This window comes from Melospiza melodia, chromosome 8, assembly GCF_035770615.1.
Source record: "Melospiza melodia melodia isolate bMelMel2 chromosome 8, bMelMel2.pri, whole genome shotgun sequence".
In the NCBI taxonomy this organism is placed as follows: domain Eukaryota; kingdom Metazoa; phylum Chordata; class Aves; order Passeriformes; family Passerellidae; genus Melospiza; species Melospiza melodia.
In genome coordinates this window covers 22626284-22650179 of record NC_086201.1, presented here as the reverse complement: position 1 = coordinate 22650179, position 23896 = coordinate 22626284, and the positions used below count along the sequence as shown (strand labels likewise).

At 37.2% G+C, this 23896-nt stretch overlaps 3 protein-coding genes across 3 annotated transcripts; 1 reads left to right on the top strand and 2 right to left on the bottom strand.

Moving 5' to 3' along the window:
* Nucleotides 1-736: 736 nt before the first annotated feature.
* On the bottom strand, nucleotides 737-10079 carry PLEKHA3 (pleckstrin homology domain containing A3). The gene is made up of 8 exons (XM_063162211.1): nucleotides 9957-10079; nucleotides 8317-8433; nucleotides 7075-7230; nucleotides 6293-6429; nucleotides 5180-5344; nucleotides 3981-4024; nucleotides 3293-3408; nucleotides 737-2583 (listed from the first exon to the last, which is right to left on the bottom strand). The coding sequence occupies exons 1-8, from the start codon at nucleotides 9994-9996 to the stop codon at nucleotides 2456-2458; spliced, it is 903 nt and encodes a 300-aa protein (XP_063018281.1). The 5' UTR covers nucleotides 9997-10079; the 3' UTR covers nucleotides 737-2455.
* Nucleotides 10080-10424: 345 nt separating this feature from the next.
* FKBP7 (FKBP prolyl isomerase 7) lies at nucleotides 10425-14626 on the top strand. The gene is made up of 4 exons (XM_063162210.1): nucleotides 10425-10633; nucleotides 11934-12085; nucleotides 13811-13944; nucleotides 14265-14626. The coding sequence occupies exons 1-4, from the start codon at nucleotides 10425-10427 to the stop codon at nucleotides 14424-14426; spliced, it is 657 nt and encodes a 218-aa protein (XP_063018280.1). The 3' UTR covers nucleotides 14427-14626.
* A 1557-nt stretch (nucleotides 14627-16183) lies between these two features.
* On the bottom strand, nucleotides 16184-23651 carry PJVK (pejvakin). Its single transcript, XM_063161411.1, has 7 exons — nucleotides 23441-23651; nucleotides 22446-22513; nucleotides 21225-21460; nucleotides 19809-19950; nucleotides 18976-19093; nucleotides 17900-18004; nucleotides 16184-16589 (listed from the first exon to the last, which is right to left on the bottom strand). Exons 1-7 carry the CDS (start codon nucleotides 23649-23651, stop codon nucleotides 16288-16290), a joined length of 1182 nt encoding a protein of 393 aa, XP_063017481.1. The 3' UTR covers nucleotides 16184-16287.
* Between the last annotated feature and the right edge of the window lie 245 nt (nucleotides 23652-23896).

Sequence of the window (23896 nt, the reverse complement as noted above, 5' to 3'; positions counted from 1 at the left end):
TATGTCCCATGCTTATATTCTTTAAGTGAAGAAATTTGAGCTAGTTTCAGACTGATCTCAGAAGCATGTGAGATCAAAACAAGAAGTACCAACGACCTATGCTGTTGAGGCTCAGCTCTCATTCTGCACTAGCAAGAATGATACAATCAGGCATTCCTGATAAGCTCTCCCATAAATTTAGAAATTAAATATGTAAGAGCAGCCAGGCCTTTTTTAGTCTTACTTTGCATGGATCATTGTGATTCAGCCAGATAATTTTCAGAAATTATTTCTTAATTCCAGTTACCAAAAGTATGACAGCATATTATCTCCACTAATTTCACTGAAATATATTTTAGGATGTTTGGCACAGGTATCTATATAAAGTCTGATTAAATAGAAACATATGACACATATAAACATAAAGCTGAAATGATGGCTTGGTGGACCTAGAAAACCTCAAAACAGCACTGAAGCAATTACATGCAAATTTTGTGCTTGGATGTGATCACAACAACTTTTGTCTTGTGGCAGTATTTAAAATTATTACTTACTACTACATTCACTGATCAGTCTCACTTTGTTTTTCCACAACATGGAGTGCAGCCTCTTTTCTTCATAGTAGGTGGAAGCAGAAAAAGGTATCTGTCATTGTGACATATAATTAACATTGCAGAAGCTGGCAGAAACCTCAGTGAAGTTTCAAAAAGCACTTCTGACAGTGTATTATTCAAGACAACACTCTCATTGCAGTATGTAGTTTACTTCTCTGAACATCTTCTTTAATACTTATTTTTACATTTGTCGTGTCATACAGAATACATTAAAGCAAACATTCAGAAAAAAAAATGTACAAGCATGTCTGTGGCTGATATGCATATGCCAGTTTGCATGAAAACTGACAGAACTGAGCACAAATGACAGCTCTGAGCTGGTATCCACAAACCCCTTTTACAAACCATTCCATTCCACTTGAACCTGACATTTATATAAGGCCAACAGCTCATATGTTTTTCCTCAATATTTGGACCTATTTTGATCTACATAAATCAATATTCCAAAAATTCATAAGGAAAGCTCGTATTCCCATCTGTTCTTTCCAGCCTGCTTCAAATCATTTATATACACAAAAGGAAGACTAGTTAAACCAAATTAAAGATCTGATTATAAAAACAGATTTTGGTATGTGCTTGAATACAAAAAACCCTGTACATTTATTTAGCAATTGTGTAAATCAAGAACAGTAAATGGCTTGCTTCAAGTGCTCTACAGCTAAGACTTCATAGACCAAGTTCATCCCTAAACAAACACCCCAAAAATCCCCAAAAGCTTACAACGCATATATTAACAACCTTCTTGACCAAGGTGCTAGTAGGCACTATTGTACTATACTACTCATTAATTATTAAGAGAGTCAGACTCTGACCTCACTTACAGTTAATGCAAATTTACACTGATGTAACTGAGAGCAGAATCCATCTTCTGGTGTATACCATCCTCAAATGATATAAAGGAGTTGCAAAAACAGACCCTCCCTTTTGTATAAATATGTCATAAATAAAACATATATAGATACAAATATTCATTACTACAGCAGCTTAGAACGGTCTAACATTTCAGCTCTTGTTTTTATCACACTTTGCTAAAAACACATCTTAAGTAAGCAGAGTAAATCTTAACAGCACTGTATTAATTATTTGTGATGCTACGCACCCCAGAAACAATTTATGCACATTTTGAAGCTTTCAGTAGATCTTTAGACCTTTAGTAGTGAAAGTAGGTAGAAATTTTTGATGCAAAAAAGAATAAATAAATAAAAACTATTAAATATCCCATGTTTGGTACAAATACTTCATATTAAGTTATTTTTATACATTTGTTTAGAAAAATACACTAAATATTTCTACTTTCATTGCCTAAAAATAAGGACTGGATTATGTATATCCTTGTGTTTTTAAAGGCAGCAATGTCAATTACTGTCAAGCTGCTGGAGCAGAGCCATTAGTGCCCATTCCCACAGCCCTTACACTGGCAAAAAAAAGCCATTGTGGGGCTAATCACAGCTCCAGGTGGATGACCTGGTACAAATGACCAAGAGGCTCATGGCACAAGTTGCATTTTCTCCAAAAAAATGAAAACTTTTTGCTGAATTTTATAATGCTTGTTTACTAACATATCAGTCAGACCTCCACACTTTTTTTTTTAAAAGAGCTGCATTTACAAATGTGGATGCTTATCTGTTAAAGCCATCATTTGTTCCAAAAAATGCACATTCAAACTGTGAAATATTAGGAAAATACTCTTGCAAATAAACTATATAAAGATAAAATACACTTCAAAGATAGTATTTACGTTATTCTATAAAGTGCAGAGAAATCCTTCTAAAAAGGGAAATAACTACTTCCTATAACAACAGTATAATTACAGCAGCTTTTGCATAGCATTATTTATAGAAAATTTAATACTTTCAGTTGCTTCAGGAGGAAAAGGATGTAAGAGTCTCTTCCGGTTCAGATCTCTCCTTTGACACTGATTTACTTTCTTCAGGAATGGTTGATGATACCAGATCTCCATTGACAGCACCTCTAGAACAATGGGCAGATCCTATAAAGAGATCAATTAAGTATTTAATTTTCAATCCCCAAAAGTATCATCCAATCTGTCAATTATTGTATTTGTAAAGTATTTCCTAAATATAATCAATCAGAAGTCAAGTTAAAGTCTGCTAGAGAGGAGTTATAATGGAGTCAAAATGCCAGCAACATTCAGAATGATAAACCAGCGAAGAACTGACCACTAATTCAGCCCATCAAATCAGGGACTAAATTCTGATAATGACCTTTATTATTGGCAAGGATGTGCGCCTTCAGAGCTGTGCTGTTCTCTACAAAAGGCAAGAAGCCACTGAAATGAACAACCTTTCCACAATGCACTGAGTGAACTATCCCTGCAATTCACAGAAGTCAAAAAAAGGTAATTTTTTTGATAATAACAGGTGTAAAACAGCAATATTCCACATCACTTACCATATAACCATTCATGTGAACAAACATCCCTTTTCTACATAAGTCCTAATTTTATCTTGCCAGTAATCCCACTGTTCTCAATATAACTACTCCATCTGCAAGATCATTTGTAATATCAACGGAAGCCAGCCCAAGTCAACTAGGTAACAAACTATCCAAGTGCTCTGATTTATAATATAGGAATCTTACAAATAAAACATTTTTCTTCATGCCAATGTCAGTGCTGCTCTAAACAAGGAAGTAAATTGTACTGAAAGATACAAAAACTCCCTCCCTTTCAAACTTACTCTGAGACTCTTCAGAAGGTGTATCACTGTAAGATTCTGTATCCGAGTATGTTCTTCTGCGACGCTGAGAAAATCGGTGAAGAGATGAACCTGGTTCTTTTACAGAGTGACTAATCCTACAAAGGAAGTGAGATCTATTAGCAAGGAAAATCTATAACAACCCACACAAATTTTATATACTTTAAATTTGAAATAATTTTGGTTATTTCCCACCCAATCAATTTTATATACTTTAAATTGGAAATAACTTTGGCGCTCAGATTAAATTGTTAGTATTAATGCTTTTTTGCTAGTCTACCATAGCAGACTAAAAAAAAGACAGTCAACAATCTTAGTTTCACAACTACAAAGCCTGAAAGTGGAAATAAAAATGAAGGAAATAATTTCAGAAACTGAAATACTGACTGAAAAATAATGTTAGCATTTCAAGCTCTAATTTCATGAACTTGCCAAAACAAGCCATTCACATAAAGCTTCTAGCATGATGAAATTTTGGTACTGTATTAAAAATAGCAGCTGCCACCAGTAGCTGATAATCTGTACCTTTTGTTTTTAAAATTAGATCAATTTATCATTTTTAATTTTTTCTCCACACAAACAATTCATCTCATATTTTGATTTTAATGCTAGCAAGTTCAGGGAGGTCTTTTGAGACACAAGAAAAAAACTTAAGGAAACAGAAAATTACCTTTCTGAATAGCAAGGACCAGGGTGGCTAATGGAACGCTTCATCTAGGGGAAAAAAAATTCCAAAGAACAAACAACACCAAAAATGTCACAAGCTACTCAGAAGAATGATATGGATATCTACATTACACCTTGCTTTATTTACAGTCTTTACAAAGAGAGACTGCAATATTTTTTTTAAAAAAAGCAACCACTCTCGGTTAAAAATCTGATTAAACTATATGAAAATAGATGGATTGCCATCAATATTAAAAGTTTTACACATTCACACAGGAAATAGTCTACTACAAAAAGATGCTACCTCCTGTCTGTAGAATTCATTCCCTCTTTCCCTGAAGCTCCTCAAGGAGCCATTGTTAATTGCTATGATATACAGAAGTATCAAGACATTTTTCCTTTACCAAATGGAAGTTCAAATTCCTCATTACACAAAAAAGCCAAATTATGCCTCTTGATTCCTTGTGGTTTCTCTGCTATTACTGTCAAATCTCTATGTATATCAAAGAAAGTTACTATTTTAAATCATAATGATCAGCTTTGTAAGTAAAGTGATTGAAGACAAAGAGATGAGAGATCCATATGGAAAGAAAGAGGTTCTCACAACAATATTGCACAATACAGCTCATCTTGGAATACATACACAGAACTGAGAAAGCATTTGATTCCCCATACATTGTTCCTCTAAGAGAATTAATTAATAGTGAATAGTTATGCAAGTAATATCTTTATCACGATATATCTTTTTGTTAAATAAGGAAATGATATATTAATAAAAACATCTTAAATTACATACACTGAAACATATGCTATCTTGCTAAAGTGCTTCAAGTCACAAACCACTTGAGCAAGAGGTGAAGTTATCTAATTTTTATTATCCGTGTATAGCTAGTACTCTAAAAAAACCAAACAGTTGAACTGAGGAAAAGTTAAACCTCATTAATTTATGAGATACCTCATTACAGGGCCTTGACATGTATGATAAACTACATCTGATGATGTAAAGGCTAGCAAACTGCAAAGCAAAAGACTGAGAACAGAAAACTGATTTATATTTGGGACCAGTACTGACTTATAACTCAGTCAAGATTTCAACTGTGGACATCATAGCATGTTACAATAGCACAGCGTTCTGCCACTCCTCCCCCCAGTCTAACCACCAGGATGACACTTAGAAAAGATAATATTTCAAAATGTCAAAACCATTTGAATAGGTGATGGTGACACAGGAGAAACCAAGGGATCAGGGTGAGGCAGCTGGAACATTTCTGGCTTAAACTTGGCATTAGCAATCTTCACACATTCTTCAAGTGTTGTGATAAATGTATTACATGTGGCACTAAGCAAGGAAGAGGCTTCATTCATGTTCTGAAAGTAAATGAAAGCACAAGCATAAGCAAGGAAAAAAATAAAATATTCAAATACAACTTTCCTCCAGCACCTCTCCCAGACACACTAATCTCCCTCATTACCATTAAGAATATATATTTCCCATTTTTTTAATCAAATGTATGCCTTACCATAAGGCCAATTTAAGAAAACACATGTGACAGCATTGCAATTTCTTTCTGACATCTGAATTTCTTTAAGGCACCAGCCAACAATGCCTCACTGCAAAGCTTGTCTCAGAGTGACTAACTGGTATCAGAAGATCATTCAGTGAAACAAATGAATTGCAGCAGAAGGTGTGAACAGTTTTATCACTCTAGAGCAAGGAGCTGCAGGTCCATTTCACCTTGAAAACTTGCTCTGTTGTGACTAAGTGCCAACCCCTACCTTTGCACTAAAGAACCAACAACATTGTTCACATGCTGCTCAAGAGTGCAAAGAATGAAGTCATTCACAGTTTCCAGTCCTTTCATTCAAAAGCAGGAATACATTCTAACATTGTACTTGTGCACATTCAGAGACAGATATCTACACTGCATGTTTCCAATGCCTGGAACACTAGCTTTCATTGATAAGAAAATGGAATACCATCCCACAGAAGAAAGTAAGAATGGACAAATTAAGATTGTTTCAACTACTTGAACAGAGATGCAAAACAAGACAAAATATTGTATTTCTCATATGATAGCTCTACTGGCCTTTCAACCAAATGGCTCAGGAACACAATTGGTTCCTAACACCTGGCACAATTACAGTTAAACCATCCAGGTACTTTACACACAGAAAATCGCTATTAGTACATCCACATACAAGCATTTGAAAATTGACATCAACACTGGGGAGATGAATAAGGTTTAAGACAACAACAGTAACTTGTTGTGAGGTGTATTATATAATGGAATGAAAAGCAATTCTTGAATTGCGCACCTCAATGCTGGGAGGAGAGCGAGTCTCATCATGGTGAACAAATTCTTGTATGGTATGAACTTGCTGCATCAAAAGATCACAGTAGAGACGAAGTTCAGACATTTTGGTTTTAAGAGATTCATTGGTCTCACTTATTTCTATGGAAAAAAATGGAAATATCAATTTATTGCATACAATGTACATACACATTATAATATTTAAGCACTTTTCACTTAAAGATCAATTTAAAAATCCACTTAAACCTCCACTTGATTTTGAGGAAAACTGGATTCTGCAATGAATCAAGAATTACACTTGAAGCAAACAATACTTTTGGATAACTGGTGCTAATTTCATTGCTATTATGAAAAAGACACATTATCAGGAAAAATAAAATTGAAATCTTTCTTGGCTGCTATGTAATGTTGAAAAAATAATGGATAAAACTTATGTCACCCACCAGAATGGCTGGAAACAGCTACATTCACATTTCAAGAGGAATTATGGAAAAAGTAATAGTTACTATAAAGAGTTAATATAACATCAGAAATGAAATGTCTTCACAACAACTACAAACAATATGTTTATTCTAGTGACAACAACACCTTGTAGCATTTCAGCTTCTTCAGATACAAGAGATCAATGCAGGTGACTTCTAACTCTAACACTGAGGGGGAATTTACCATAGTGACGACTACAAATAATTACAATTTATATTAAAAGACTTTGCACCACAACATTTATACTATGATTATTGGAAGAAGTGTTACCTAGTAACTAGTTACTCTAGGTAACATACATACCTTTTTCTTTTTTTGTTCTGGTATCTGCTAAACAGGCTTTGGCACTCCCCAGTGCCACCAGCCATCTTTGCCTTTCAGCTGCATTAACTGCTTTCATATAGAAATGCTGCTCCCCTGGGATGATTAGCTCCATTCTTGTGTTGTCTGTTGCATGAACTTGTGATAGAAGAGAAAAAAAATTGAAATAATAACCTCAACTGAGTAACAATCATTTATTAAATACTGCTTAAAGTGTTTTAAAATGCTTATGATAATCCCACAGTAATACAGTAAATCACAAAGCACCACTGTTAAGTAAGGAAAAGCCCAAAGCTGCTCAGCCTTTCTCCCCCTTTTCTTTACCAAAAGAACAAAATAACAAGCAAAATCAAGTGGAATGGCAAAAAGAAAAAAAAATTTAAAAGTGACCCTTCCCCTCTTTACATTTCACTGATTTCATCTACACTAAAGAAATACTAACAAAAAGGAGTTACCACATGAAAAATTGATTGGGCCACTTGGTGGGCCATGTAAAATAAGTTCCACTTTTTAATATGGAAGTACCCACATCACAAGCTGAGTCACCTGTGAGGATGTGGAAAAAAATCAGTCAACAACAATGGGAAGCTAGAAAACACCTTGCTATTAGCCAAGGAAGCTGACCTACAGTTAGGAATACTCTACAGACTAAACTCTTACTTCAGAACAAACCATTCACTTACTGTCTGAAATACACCCACCACCTGTGCATGTGTGCAGCTGCTAACAGTGACAAAAGTAAAAATGACTCAGGAAACCAAAAGACTAAACAATTCTGGTTTAAAAGAATCGCCACTTTTGGATCACAGCTGCTGCTCTTCTGGAACACTGGCTTTCATGATGCAGTCTCTATCCCTGCTCATAAGAGGAAAAAGCAGTAGAACTAAGCAGCTAGCTGACATAACTTTAAGCATGAACCATGTGCACATAACTATTAAAAACAAAAAGTAACAAATGGTGTGTTCTAAATCTCAACACAGAACTCTATTATCATACATTAATAATTATTATTTGTGCTAATGAATATTATTAATATTAATAATATTGATTATTAATATCTGTGATAATTCATTATTATCTATGAACTATGAAGCTGACACACTGGACTACAGGTAAACAAAAACAGAGGAGGAAAAACAAGTGATGCAAAAACGTATGGTTGGTGATCTTTTCTATTTCCATGGCAGCTAAAATTTTCTCAAGCAGAAATCTATTAATTCTTACCTTTTATTTCACACACAGCCATCTTTATACTTCCTTTGCTGCCTTTGCAAACATCATCCTGGGAATCATAGTATGACAATATCCCATTGTCTAAAACAAACCACCGAGGCTGCCAACCTAGGGAGACCAAAAATGTGAAAGTTTAGTCTAATTCCTAAATTGTAAATAAAATTAATCTATTTGGCTGATAAAACATTAACAAAAGAGTATAAAAGAGGCAAACAAAAGAGGCAAACATTAAATTACTCTTGTAACACACCAGGAAGTAATCAATCTGTGCAGTCTGAAGACCAAAGCCACTCAATAACCAGACTACTGTTATATGGAAGCCTAAGGAAGGGTTCTGAAGTTCCCTGGTTTAGAGGACTACTGGCTTCCAGCAGAAGTTAGCTGCATGCTAACAGTCCATGGTATGTATAGCATTCACAGCTACTGTTGAGTATTTGCTTATTTAATAACATACTTAAAGAGGCGCAAACACCACAAGAGTTCATTGCCTTTATCCATTTATCTTTTGCTACAGTAACGTTTTCACTAATGTACGTGAAAGTGACAACTTTCATTGTTTTGGAACCAACTTTGTGCTCATTCTTTCTCTCATAACCACAACCTTTCCTCTATGTGTTTTCTCTATAGTTACTGTGAAGTGGAGACAAAGACATCAAATATCTATCTAATTACAGTACAACTGCTCCCTTTTACAAGAAGGGCAATTATGTATCTGTGGACACATAATTGCTCTGAAAAATTCAAGATTACACTCTGTACACTTCATTTCACAGCACATCCATACAATCCTCACAACGTGGCCCACATTTTATAATCCCTGAGAACCAAGTTTCACACCACTTCACACTCACAACCTGCACATGCTGAAACAGAATTCCGCATATGAAGTGCTGAAGAACCAGAGGGCAGAGAAGATACTGCCACAGCAGTGTAATAAGAGGCACGATAAAGCATGACCCAATGCTGATCTGTTTGGGAGAGACAATTAGCCCTATCACAGTGGCAGATGAGAAATGCTTCACCTTGACACCAGTGCCGGCCCTCTGCCTGCCCCAGAGGGAGATGGTGTCTCTATTACAGCAGAGGATCAGTCAAAGACAACAAGGCAAATGCTGATATTCGGTGCAGAACTTTTTGTCTGCAGCGTCTCCAAAAACGCATTTAACGGAACTGATGTTTATCATGCGCTTTCCAGGCAGGCGCTCGCTGTCCCGCTGAGAGTCTCTGACTAACTCGGCAAGGCGCAATCCAGGCGGCGAGAGGGTCTCGGCAGAAGGCCAGGGCCGAGCACAGCTCCGTGCGGCTGCCGGGGCAATGGGTTTACCCGGCCCGGCCCGGCCCGGCCGCCGCCCGCACCGGGCGAGAGCGAGGAGCACTGCCCCCTCGGCCCGGCCCCGGAGCCGGCTCCAGGCCACCGCCGCCCCAGGGCCGCCTCCGTGGCGACGCTCGGCTGCTCTCCGGGGCTTATCTCCGAGCACCAATGTCTCAGCCAACGCGTTATCGACAGCTCCGGTCGGCCTCAGCACGCCGGGACCCCCCGAGGATCAGCAGCAGCAACAGCAGCGGCGCATCACGGCCGGAGCCGAGCCGAGCCCCAACCGCCGCCCCCCGGGCCCGGCCCCCGCGCCTACCCGCTAGATAGTTGGTCCACTTGTACAGGACCCCCTCCATCGCTCAGAGCCCGGCGCCGGGCCGCATCCTCCTCCTCCGCCGCGGGGAACGGGCGGCCGCGGCCGCCGCGGGGATGGCGCTCCCCTCCCGGCCCCACCGCTGCCTCCCCCGCGCGGAGGCGGAGCCGCTCAGCTCAGGCGCGGCGGCCGCGGCGGCTCCGGCGGCGCCGCCCGCCCCGCGGGGCGCTCTGCGTCCCCCATGCGCGCCCGGCCGCGCTCCCGGCCCCGCCGCCCCGCGGCCGCTTCCGACGTCCCTTCCACTTCCTGAGCGGAGAGGGCGGCCCGAAGAACCGCCCGCCCCGCGGCCGCTGCCGGGGCCGGGCTCGTCCCCACGTCCGGCGCGGCTGAGGCGGAGCGGCGGTGCTGGCTCGGCCCCCGCCCCTCGGCGCGGCGGGGACAGTGCCACGCCGGCGGCCGCCTCGCAGCGACATGGGCCGAGGGCTGACCCTGCTCCTGCTGCCGCTGGCGCTGCTGGCGGCCCCGGCGCGGGCCGAGGGCGGCACGGCGGCAGCGGAGGAGGTTAAGATAGAGGTGCTGCACCTCCCCGAGACCTGCAGCCCGAAGAGCAAGAAGGGCGACCTGCTGAACGCGCACTATGACGGATTCCTGGCCAGCGACGGATCCAAGTTTTACTGCAGGTGAGCCCCGTGGCACCGGGCCGGAGGACGCGCGGAGGGCCCTGCCCGGCGGGTGCTTGGCACAGCCGCTCCGCACCCCCGAACAAGCGGGGCTTGGGGCCCTCCCGGACTGGGCACAGCTCGGGGCCCGTACTGACCACACCAGCAGTAACACTTCACTTTTCCTCAGCCGAGTGTTGAAGGATGCAGTTTCCCTAGAGTCAAACAAGGCAGTGCCTAGGAGTCCTAGGGTCCCTAGGGAGAAACTTCGAGAGCCTGTAGCCCATACCTCGTACGGAGCCCCCTTTGTCAGAGTGGAAAAAAAACCAACATTATGTTATACTTACCGTGTTCTGTGCTGTAACCTGTGCAGAAGAACTCGGGCTGGGAGGAGGAGCTCGTGGTAGGAATGCACACTGACAATTTTAGGCAGAAACTTTTATATAGCATCCACTTCCACATAGTTGGCACTGTGCAGTGCAACCACATTATTATACTGGTCGTTTGCAGCCTTTTTGCCTCGTGCCTGTTGCTGTTTCCCTTCTTGATTTGTTGTGCCGCCCATTTTACCGCAAAGTTATCATTTCATCTTTTTGACTTTGCCTCATCCATCTATCCTCAGGCAATAGCTTAGCTCATTACAAAATCTTGATCCATTCCCCCACTTGTATAATTTAAGAAAAAAAACTCAGTATAGAGGATAATTCTACATTTAACAGTATCATTTAAGTTGCATTTCTTTGCCTGTTGAAGTGGCTGACTGGTACATAGAGCGTTGTTCTCTGGATGTTTTGCTCAGTTGCTGTTCGGTGTAGTGCCCACACTGGGGAGGCCTCGTGTGACCAGAAGCTGCCTCAAGCACTGGCTGCCTGAGCTGGCCAGAGGGGTAGGTGAGCACACAGTGCTGCAGCCAGCATTGCCAGGTTCCCGCAGCACACACCTGCACTCCCAGTCCCATCCCATCCTACAGTGTTGTGAGCTACTGAGAACATTTTCACTTTCCAGTGCTCCCCACTTGGAGACTTCCTGCAGTGGCACCTTTTTCTGGCCTGCAGCGTGCATGGTCAGGAAGATTGGATGTTTTTATAGGAAGTTCAAAAACGAGCTTTTGATTTTTTTTAAAAAAAGGTTTACCCTTACATATATCAAAATCTCACCTTAAATTACAAATGTAGCAGAAAAAGTATTTATACTTTGTATTCTTGCACTCTTAACATTCTTATGTCCTAATAATCTATGTTCTTACTAGCTGCAACTAAAAGTTATATTTATGATAAAAATATTATGTTAATATTACTCATACACAATTTTTTTTTAATAGTCGGACGCAAAATGAAGGTCATCCAAAATGGTTTGTTCTGGGTGTTGGACAAGTCATAAAAGGCTTAGATATTGCTATGATGAACATGTGTCCTGGAGAAAAACGGAAAGTGACAATTCCTCCATCATTAGCATACGGACAGCAAGGATATGGTAAAAGTTCTAACTATAAACTTTGTCCTTCCTGTGTTTTTTACCCTTTGAAACATACAATACATAGTATTGTAAATGTCTGTGAGTACTGGTGCTCCTGTTTGGGGGCAGTGCAGCTGTGCAGCCCCTGCTCATTGCTGTGCAGTTTAGGTAGTCCTGACACAGACCCACACCCAGGCCTTGCAGTTCCCCTTTGAACTCAGTCCATGCCACCCAATGTGTTTTCCCAAGTATTGCCATAGTGTGAAGCAAAAGGAAGATTCCCATGAGCAGTATCAGCATTATTGTGTTAAAATATGAAATTCCAGTCACATTTCATTTTATTATTTGACTGCTACCTGTTTAGCCTTCTAATGAAAATCTACGTCTTCTGAGTAAAATGGACTATAATGCAGTGCAATTAATCTAAATAGAAATAATTTGCTTAAAATACTGCTTACATTCTGAATAGTTAATGGCTCTCATTATCACATTACACGGTAATTGCAACAGTGCAGTGCATGAGATCTGATTTGAATGTAAGATAATTCAGTGTGCAGATTACTTAAAAAAGTTCCAGTACAAGTTTTATGCAGTGTTTGAGCACTCAAATGTAGATAAATTCAGCTCTGACCTGGGTGTAGGAGTTTCTATGAATGCTCCTTTTTATTCACCAGAGCATTGGTGCTCTGCTCTATAGTAATATTTTGGTACTGATGTGTCAGAATTCAATGCATCAGTTTTGTCTTTAATACAATTTCATACAAAAACGAAAAACACTGATACAAATAAAAACTGTTCTTTAATACTAGTGTTAACTGTTTGTTTCAGGTAGCACTTGAAGGAAGAAGTAGTATTTTCCTACAGCTCACCTGTCCTCTGTCTCAGCATATTCCTGCATGCTGGGGAAGATACCTGCCTAATCTTGATTAAAAAAAGATGCATGTGACTTTCTAAATCTTTACATGTCTTTCCTTTGTTGGTATGTATATTTGTAAACTGCTGGCACTGAATTCTAGTATTGTATCTTTCTTTTATAAGGTATATTTAAATCTTGATTTATATTCAGATGTATTTAATACTACTTTTCTAAAGCATGGAAAGTTAAAACCTTTTGAACTCTGTTATTTTTGCTATGGCTACTTTAGATGAGTAGTGTGATAGTTTTCTTTATCTTCTGTATACAAACAGTGTAGATTCTTTAGCTTTTCTTCAGTTTATGAAGGAGGGACACAAGCTCAAAATTCTGAGGTTACACTGTCATGCTCACTGGCTTTGGCAGCTTGCATGTTTACATTTTAATTTTACACTGCATGATTTTTTATGCTCTTTAGGCACTATTTTAGACTGCATTGGTTTGTTGCTGTCTCTTTTCAGTTCCCTTTTTTTGCCAGATGCACAATACATGGACCTGTGTTTGTAGGCAGTGCTGGTTTTACATCAGGTGGCAGAAAATGCTTTGATCCAGGAACAAAGAATTCTAACAGTTATTTTCTTAATTCAGAGGCCAGACAAAGTATTCCAGTAGTTTGAAGCTTCTGTGGGGATTTTTAGCAAGTCAGATGATTTACATGCTGTTGCTGCTTTTTGAGATGTACATTTTAAACAGCATACATGTTTTATATATAATATTATTTTACATTATTTTACATAAAGTACCTTTTACCATACCTGTGAATTTATCATATATGTGATCTCTGCCTACAGTGTCTGATTCCTTAAACACTTTTTTTCTTTTATTCATAGCACAGGGTAAGATTCCACCCAATGCAACACTGATCTTTGAGATTGAACTTTATGCAGTAAATAAAGGACCTCGTAGTGTTGAGGCATTTAATCAAATAGACAAAGACGGTGACAAGAAGCTCTCTGAACTTGAGGTAATACGATACAAATAATTTGAAACAAATAATTTCTAAAACTATAGGTGTGGCTGCATCAGTTTTATCTTTACCTGAGCTCTCTCTGCTGCAGCTGATCACCTAAGGTTTCTGTGTGTTTACACAAACTACACTGTGCTGTAGTTTGCTGAAAATTGCTTTAATACATTAGTAAGTCTCACACTTCTGTAGACAAGCCATAGATGTGTCTGCACTGAAATCACAGTACATTACTTGTATACTTCCAGTGTCCTTGAAGATACCTAGATTGAGTACTGACATAAAAGTCACAATGATTTGACTTTTTTCTTTTGTTCTAGATAAGCCAGTATTTGAAAGAAGAATTTGCAAGAGATGGCAAAAAACGTCATCCTTCTGCCCATGATGAAATCTTAGCTGATATATTTAAGAAGAATGACCATGATAGAGATGGCTTCATATCAGCAAAGGAGTACAATGTCTACCAGCATGATGAACTCTAAGTACTTAAAAAAATCTTTGGCTGTCTTCTGCACACTGAATTCTAAATAATAATACTTTGTCACATAATTTTTGTATTTTTTTTATAGTGGGATCTTTTTGTATCTCTTAAGATGACTGTAAAAATCTTATTTTTAACATTCAGCTAATAAAACGTGTCAGATGTTTCAAAAGAAAGAAATAAAATTGAGGTACACCATGATCTAATATTTGTGGTTCTTACAACATGTTCCGATCTGCAGTATTGCTCACACTGAGCAATACTGAGCTCAGTATTGAGCACACAAAAGTTACAGTAATCTTTGACATAGCTGGAATATAACTGCTGAACACTTCTAAATCCCCTCTAAAATAAAAAAGGAAAATCTCAATCCCCTGTGAAATAAAAAGGGAATCCCAGGAATATAACTCTTAGACCCCTGCAGGCTCCAGGCCTAGCTTCTTGAGGAAAGGCAATTTGCAGCAATTCACTATAAAAGGCCTTAAAATCGGCCAACTCTGTTTATGGAATGTTAAGATAAAAACAAAAATGTTTTTAAAACAAAATAACCTCTTGGGTGTAATATTAACAAGAAGAATTTGGTGTTGAAGAAAAAGCAGTATTTTGAGTGAGTGTTTAAACTTTGACTTAGTAAAATCGTGATGTTAGCCAGTTTATTCAGCAGCACCAAGTTAAAAATCTACACGATCATAATTTAATTGAATGAGGTTGAAGATGATGGAAGATGCTGTATATAAACATCAGTAATTAATTATTTGAACATCATTCTGGTTTTCCTCACTGGAAAAATGCAAAGAAGTAGGAATAGTTAGTAGGCAGTACTTGTATCTGTTAACTGTTCTGCTTGTGCAGAACACATCATACCACTCATGTAACATGCTTAACTCTTCTCACATGAAAAGCAATGGCTGTATTCATTTCAACATGTAATAATGATATGTACACAGTGAAAGTGGCAGCACAAGTGAAAAAGCTTCCATACCTAGGTTATCCTTGAAATAAAAAGGTATAAAAAGGTTTTTTGCTCTGCCAGTGTAAAACAGTGTGGTGAGAGGTTTAATAGCACCCTGCCCCACAGCCCAATCCTAGCCCTGGACACAGATCTGTGGTGTTCCAGTCCTCAACAGACTCAATTTTCCTTGGATGCACCTGTTAAAGACATTCACCCCTGAAGTCTTGCTGGAGTGAGCAGTTCCATTATTTTCATAAGCTTCCAAAACATTTTCTGCTAAGTAGTTTTTTTTCTGAGCATATAAAAGAAAGTCAAGAGCAGCTGTGACATAGAATCCAACTGCAGCAGGTAAACTGGCTGGTACTTTTTCATAATTAAACAAACTTGATATTCAGCAACAGCACCCTAATATGAAGCTCCCATCCATAGTTCCAGTTGTTCCCTTTTGTAACTGAAACATTAGACTGAGCTAAGTTTTAGCATGTTTTTTAATCTGATACTTCAATTAAACATTCATGAGAACACTAAATTATTAACAAATATTCTCATTTAACCATCATATGCCAGTGTAGAGAAAGGCAACATTTTGGGGTTTAACAACAAGTTTGTGTAAACAACTTTAAGTTCTAGCATATATTCTGACATTATGAAAATACTATTTAAAAGTATGTTTTTCATTATCATGATAATGAGAAGGTTCTAGGAAAAACAGCAATGTCAGGAAATTCGTGTGCATTCTAAAGTAGAAGTCATTGACTACAAAGCACAGAATTTGAAGAAAACAGTGTAATAAAATGTTTTGCACTTTCACTGTTTTGCATGTCACAATTGGAGACATATTTGCTAACTCTGAAAAGTTTGTGGCACAGTTATGCCCATGTCTGTGATAACAGGCACTTACCCAGATCAGTTACTTCATTCTCTTATGCCAGAGGTCAAAACAGGGCACGGCATGCAGTCGTACATACTTCTGTCCATTGAAAGAACACTCCAGGCATCCATAGACTGTCTCCCTTTTTGAACTTCCCATTCCACAGAGGACACAGGGGCCTTTGGGGATGTTGTTATTAAGTAAATTAATTCGGATATGAGAACCGTCTCTGAGATAGCTTGTAGAGAGATCAGTCATGCTTGCAGCTTTTTCATAATAATCTGTAAAAAGGTCCTCCAAGTAAGGATCAGAGTTAGCAACGATTTCCACTACTCCTTTATCTGAAAAAGAACACACAAGGAAAAGAAGCAGTATTTTGTTATAATACTATGATTTGTTGTTTAAAAAATATCAGTTTAATTATAGAAATAACAACTGATGCACAAAACTATTCTAAGCATGCCATATAGATTGCTTTCCATCAAAAACCCTATGTGATGAAAATTTTTCTTCAACTTCACTTAAGGCAGCAAAAAAAACTAGAATGTTTTGTATATGACCTATGTAATTATATTTTTAGAAATATACCTAAAAGGTAGGCATGCAGCAGGCTTCTGAGAAATTGGTGCAAAGTCAAACCACAGTGTACTTCCTTGTTTCTATTTTTGCATTTCTAGTTTTATGTTCTAAACATTGTAAATTCTCTTTTATTTCCTATTATTTACAAAAAAATCCCACTACTACTTAATATGTTTAGAAAACTCAGAGGACTCCTTGTTAACCTCCTAGCAGATTTCTAAGGATCCAGATGTGCCAGGTAGGAACCTTTCCTTCTCTCTTCAGGGACTTACTAGATTGAGTGAAGGACGTTTAGGCAGCTACAGCTCCTGAGATGTATCATACCCACTGAAGATGTATTCCCCTTGTGTGGACTGCAGCAGCACTGAAGGCTTGGTCCATGAAAGTCCTTTGATCAAGAATGGACTACAGTGGAGGAGGAACACCTAATCACAGCATTTTTGGGACATGTTTACTGCTCAGCATTTATCTTCACACTCAGATCTGCAGATTTCCAAAGTACTTGGACTAAGGAGTGTTATAAGTTTAAGATCTTAGTCTAAAGCTGCATATAGGGATCTGCATTTTTTGTTGGATGCTATGTTGATATTAGAATGAAAAAAGAGGACTGTGATGGTATCCTGTCATGGGAACATAGTGCCTAAGGAGTACATTCAATTATTGCAGTTAATATTGTTTGATATTTAAAATTACAGCTTTTGCCTTCAACTATTACTATTATTATAACTTGTATAATATGAGCTGTAAATGGCAAACACATGAAATAGGCTCAATGTTATGCTAGCTGTGTAATTACTCACTACCAGTTTACCAACAGCCATACGTTTTAAGATCTTTAGAGTTTAATGAACAGATTTGTTATTTCTGAGAGACAGGTTCCCAAATGTAAATTTTAATAACTCTATAATCATTTCAATACATAGAAATAGAATTTCAATTCATTTCAATAGAAATTGAGAGGTTCATTTTGCTTCAAAATTTTTTTCTTTAAACATTCATCTTGGACAGAAATTAAAGAAGCAAAGGTACACTTTTAAATAAGACATTTGTGTATAAATATCAAAAGTCATACTTCGATGAAAGAGATTATTCTTTAATCTCCTGAATTTGGTCAGTGAAGATGATCCAGATTTCTCTCTTTCAAATCCTCCTTTTGCAATTGGAGTCACACAGAGTTCTGCAAAAATGAACAGTTTTTAAAAGGACTAAATATAAAAGCCATAATTGCACAACAATTTAATATGCTTTCTAATCAATAAAGTTAACAGTGATTAAATTTAGCTTTGCTAATGTTTTTAATGGCTAGTATAACTTTTTAGTACAAGTCTGCACACAGTAGTAGCTCACAGAATCAAATAACACAGATTTGATGGGAATTTTTAACTGTTGGTGGCTTTCAATTAAAATCTTCAGAGCCTGTTTTGGTTCATACACAAATTACGGCCATGTTAAGGGGTCAGGACAGTCAGTAGCATAACAATGGAAGCCCTGGTTCTGAAGGACAAACATTTCTGTAGTTTTACTTGAAAGTAGAAATGAAACATTGTAAGCAAGGCTGTGAGTTCTGTACTTACCACTTTCAGTACGGAATTCTATCCATAACTTGAAAGAAATACTTTAAAGTAAAATCTATGCTATGCAAATTTTTTATTTGTTTCCAATTGCTGCAATTAATTCCACCTAAATAGCTTCAGATATTTATATGTGCAAATGATGCATCAGACTGAAATTAAAGCCCCAACAGAAAAAAAGTTACTAGTTTAGAAGTTCTGTACACTTTTTTCTTCACTTGTACATTTGTACTTGCCTATTTTATGCAAAACTTATCAGATAGTCTCAGAAACCTGTTCCTCACCAGCTAGAAATATAACTAAGTGGGGCTTTTTTTCCATGCAACCACAGAATTTAAAAAATGCCAAGTCTAACTTTTGAGAAATGTTCCCACAGCAGACTATTTTCTTCTAGCACCTGCCTTGTTTTCTTTGCAAGCACCATTTCTGTCAGAATGTCAGAATACTTATGTGCATAAAATTAAAACATCCCATTGTACGGGATCAGGGCTTCTGTATACCAAGAGCAATGAAACAGCTTTTAAAACTTAAATCATTATAAACAATAGCAGTAATGACAGTAATTCACATCACTTACCGAAATTACCATCCAAATGAATGTAGAGTTCAAATACACTAAAAGCAATAGTTGTATGTGCAGGAAAAACAATGGCTTTGTCCCGCCCTTTAGAATTCTGATCTTCAATTATGTGAAACTATAATTTAGAGAAGGATCCAAAGATAAAAACATTACAAATTGAAAAGAATAAATAAACAAAATACTAATCTTAACTTCATATATTGAGAATTATAATGTCAGGGGGAAACTTTGAAGATCAAATTTCACAACTGAAGAATTTTCTATTAACTACTTTGCATTTTAATAAATTTTGATACAGAGAGAGTAATTTTCATCACTTAGTGAAAATTATGTGAATGATTTATTAGTACTAGAAAGAGCAAAGTTAGAAGACTTGTAAGTTTAATTATTGAAATGCATCGAGGGGGAAGGGGGAGGAAGAGCATAAGACAGGGAATAAGATGCCAACCCTTCAAATAATGACCTGAAATTCCAATGTGCTAGAGAAGATAACTGTAATAATGAAATAATAATGAAAGAAAGGTTATACATTTATTAGAAAGTCAAACTAAGAAGTAGTAAATTCCACTTTTTTGCTGAGGCTTTACCCCAGGCAATGGCTCATTGTCTAGCCATCTTTTCATGCATTTCCCATCCCTCTGTCATATAAGTACTGCTAACAAAAGACCAACTTTTAAACCACTTTACATTAGTACAATAATATAGATTTACTTTAGATTTTTTATAAGCTTACATTCTAAAAACACAATTAAATCAAACCATAAAATTTATAATAATGACCTTTTTATGCTTGATCATTTGAGTTACAGAACTTTGTCAAACATATTTACCCTCATTGTCTCTCCACGCATTCCAGTATGGACAGTTAATGAGCACTGCCTTGTAGTTCGAATACTTTCCATGACCACACACAAAATTTCCATCCTACTTTTTCTTGATTGATGGACTAGACAATGATCAAAGTTTATTTTTCTAAAATCAAGAGGGAGGCAGGAAGGAAATTCAGACATAATTAGCAGTTTACAAAGCAGCTAAGTAACTTTAAATCAGTAAATAAATCACCATAATGTCTGTTTCATAGCAGTAAAACAGCTGATCAAGGAGATCTCTGGAAACTTAATATTGGTTTTCACTGTTTGGGAACAGAACTAAGAAATTCAAGGAAAGCCAGTATTCTACAAATATTAGAGAAGATACCTGGGACACCCTGGAAAATTCAAAGCCTGTTCATCTGACTCTGGTTTTAATGCCATTAACTGAAAGAAACCTATATCACTTACAAACAGTACTGAACAATCATGAAACAAGTGACTGTAGAATTTCTACAAACAGTGGCAGTTAGTTTTATGACACTGAATCTTTTTTTCAGGAGACTAGGTCCTCTTCCCTCACCCCCATTTATTAATGATAACATTTGGAGGTTGCAAATAAACTAGGAAAATAGAGAAGGAGAGGTTACAGATAAAAAATGGCATGCACTTCTTGGTAAATACCAACAAGGTAACAATATATATTTGCAAATGCCAAATGTTGCACCATGCATAGTAAATGATTTACTGGGATGCACTGCTGGGATTCACTGGGATGCCATTGTTACCAAGGGATAATCTTTGAAATATAAAAAAAAAGAATTACCCCTAGAATTAGTCACACCATATTTCTACACATTTGACATCTGTGCTAGCACCACAGGAAACAAGAAGTTCATTTTCAGTCTCCACATCTCAACAAGAATGTTGGTAGAAGAGACTTGATGTAAAGAAAAGTCACAGAAGGTTATGAAAATTTAAGTAGATAAACCTATTTTGCATTTTGCAGAAAAGGCAGTGTAATAGCTTCATAAAACCTCAAATTACCTACAATGGCAATAACACATATGGCTCTCTAGTTCATCAAAGGCAAATAAATCCTATTTCTGGAACCTGAAGTTAGGTAATGTTATTCAAAGTAGGTTTCAAATTTTCAATACTATGGTATAACACAATAGGAGTTTTGATGGACTCTTTCTTTTTTTTTCTTTTTTCCTGAGACATGCACTGTAATTCAAAGAATTCAGAAAAATTTTACAGCCTGTATTATACAAGGCATGTGTCTAATCCCAGTGATCCAACCTGATACTCTTGAAAATATCAGATGGCGACTGCTACTAATTGACTAAAAATAATCAAAACCTAAGAACTTCAGACTTGCAGCCTAACTGTATGAAATAGAATTATGGAAACAGAAATCAAAACACAGAATACAACCTTGTAGTAAGTTCTCTCAGTAATGTTGGTACTTCAACTTCATGTTTGGTCACTATGCCAAATGAAGCTTTAAAGGCAATAGAATCTGATCCAGCAACATCAAAACCAACATCATTCATTATCTGATTTCCTCTTCTGCCGTTAAGTGAAACATCTGATTTGTCTTCATAGTTGAGCAACTGGTAAGACGAGACACCTGAGTAAAAGAAGATAACCTTTGTGTGATGATGAAAAGTCTGAACACAGTATTTTCACATAGCCAGAATAAATGGTACCATTCCTACTGTGCTTAATCATTTTGGTATGAAATTCAGAGCTACACTGAGCACTTGTTTATTGATGTTACTTCTGATGATTGATGGAAAGAGTACATGAGAGTCCTGGGTTTGAATAGAGCTATTTTCAAATTTCTGTATTCATCATTATTCTCCTCGAGTACTTCCACCTGTAACTATGATGCTGATACAAATAAACCAGACATGAGGTGTTTTGGCTTCAATGACAAAGGCTCTGAAACCCAAAATAACTCAGTGGAGGCCACACAGAATATTACAACTAGGAATAAAATGAAAGCCACTGTATAAAAAGTATTAGGGAATTCTGAATTCTGTCTAGACGCTATACAAAGACCCTAAATTTTCTTCATTTTTGCAGTACATGAATGAGACATGGGTCTGCCAGTAACATTAACTCTGCCTAGGGACTATGCCAGTTTATTTTGAAGGAAAATAGCAGATTAATTCTGACTCATTTTGCATTCAATTATTGTACAACCAAAAGTGTTACCAAAGCACCTCTACAAAAATGTCTTTATAATATCAAATACATTTCCATTACAATAACAGAAAAAATGCTAGAACACATTGGTTACCAAATTAAAATGAACACAGGGATTAGATTTCCAAATACATCTAAGAATCTGTGTTTTACTCCTTTGTTTGTTTTTAATCCTTTGAAGATATTAGGATAAGCTGACATTGTGAAGTCATCTACTGTGAATCTTGTTTGTGTTTATTTTTAACCAAAAAGAATGTTAATATATTTTTTCATCATTCTAAAAGGATTGAAAATGCTTGTCTTTGTCACATAAAAAAGGAAATTCAATTACAAACCTCCTTGCTTATGTTAAAGGACTTTCTTAATACTTTCTGCACACGACATTTAACCTTTACAGAAAAGACTTGTAAGGTTTTGTGAGAATTTTGAATGAGATTTTGCAACCTTTTTCTCAGACTTTTTGATGAGATTTTTGATTTTTTTTTCATTGAAGACAAGCCAGCTGACTTCTCCTGAATGTAAGACATAGGATTAAAAGTTTTCTTATCATGCCTGTGTCCTGAAATCCCCTCTTATGGGATCAAGGGGTATTTCCTGTGCTTATATTAGTTTGTCTTAGTAGAATTTTTAACTGATGCATTTGTTGTGCAAGTAAAATCATCAATAATTTTACCAAAATTAACATTAAAAAAAATAAAGCAATGAAACTGTTTTGAGAAAATCTGTAGACATGAATTACACACTTTTCAAAGGAATGTACAGGAAGATACAGGCCATATAGTGCAATTTTGCAATTCTTAATTCTATTAGAATCTGCTCAAAATTTACACTACAGCATAGAAAAAGGAATTTAAAAACCAGTTAAGCTCTTTAAGTACACCACACAGATTGCAAACGTGGAAAAAGTCTTATGAAAATCCAATTACACCAGTCAGATGTAATAGCTGTTTTCAAATGCTTCTGCCTGTACAGAGCTCAGTTCAGCACCAGGGACTGCCAGCATGGAAGAGCTGTGGAACTGATTCTTACACACTTAAAAGTGACTATACAAACAAAGGGTACATTTCTAAACGATTTTTATGTAAAAATTAATCAACATACATCAGTACATCTGTCAGGAATTGGAGGTTTGTGGGAGAAAAAAAGAGGCTTAACTGAATTTGTTTAATACTAGTTCAGAAAATATCAATGCTTTTTAATAAAAATTACTTTTTTTTTTTTTTTTTGCTCTTTTTCTAGAAAGTCCTTTTTACCCCTTTTCTCTTACCATTCTGATTTGTATTTTTTTTCTTAAATATTTATTACATGACTAAGCTAGAAAAATGTTACTACCCATTTACTAAGGAAACATCACCCTACCTGCACAGACTTGTACTATGTTCACTATGTCTACTAGGAAACATGCATTTTTCCACTTTGAAAACAGATAAAAATCTTACCTGCAGAAATTTCTTTCTCCCCTTGAAGAATGTCTTTTAATGTGAAAGGTGTTGAAGCAAATTTAGATTTTTTCGAAAGCAAACATTTTCTTTTTTTAATCACAAGGCTCAGAGGTTGGTATCTGTCAGCTTCACTGAGGCTGGGCACGGGAACTAATCTTCCTCCATCACCAACCTGTTTAACGAAGTTTTTGGTTGCAGCAGCAAACATATTATGACATTTGTAATGATAAAAATAGAAAACTCTGTATCAAGTGTAGCTTCCAGACATCGAGCCCATGTTCAATTCTTCTTATATTGTTCTTGCAAACAAATGCTTTGGAAAAAAAAATCTGTCAAACTGCTTTTTTTTAGACTGAGTTATATCTCACTTTTAAAGAATCAACAGCATCTTAGCTACTGATATTCTATGGTGTACTGCTTGAGACTTCTCCCAGAGACCTTCAGTTAAGCTCT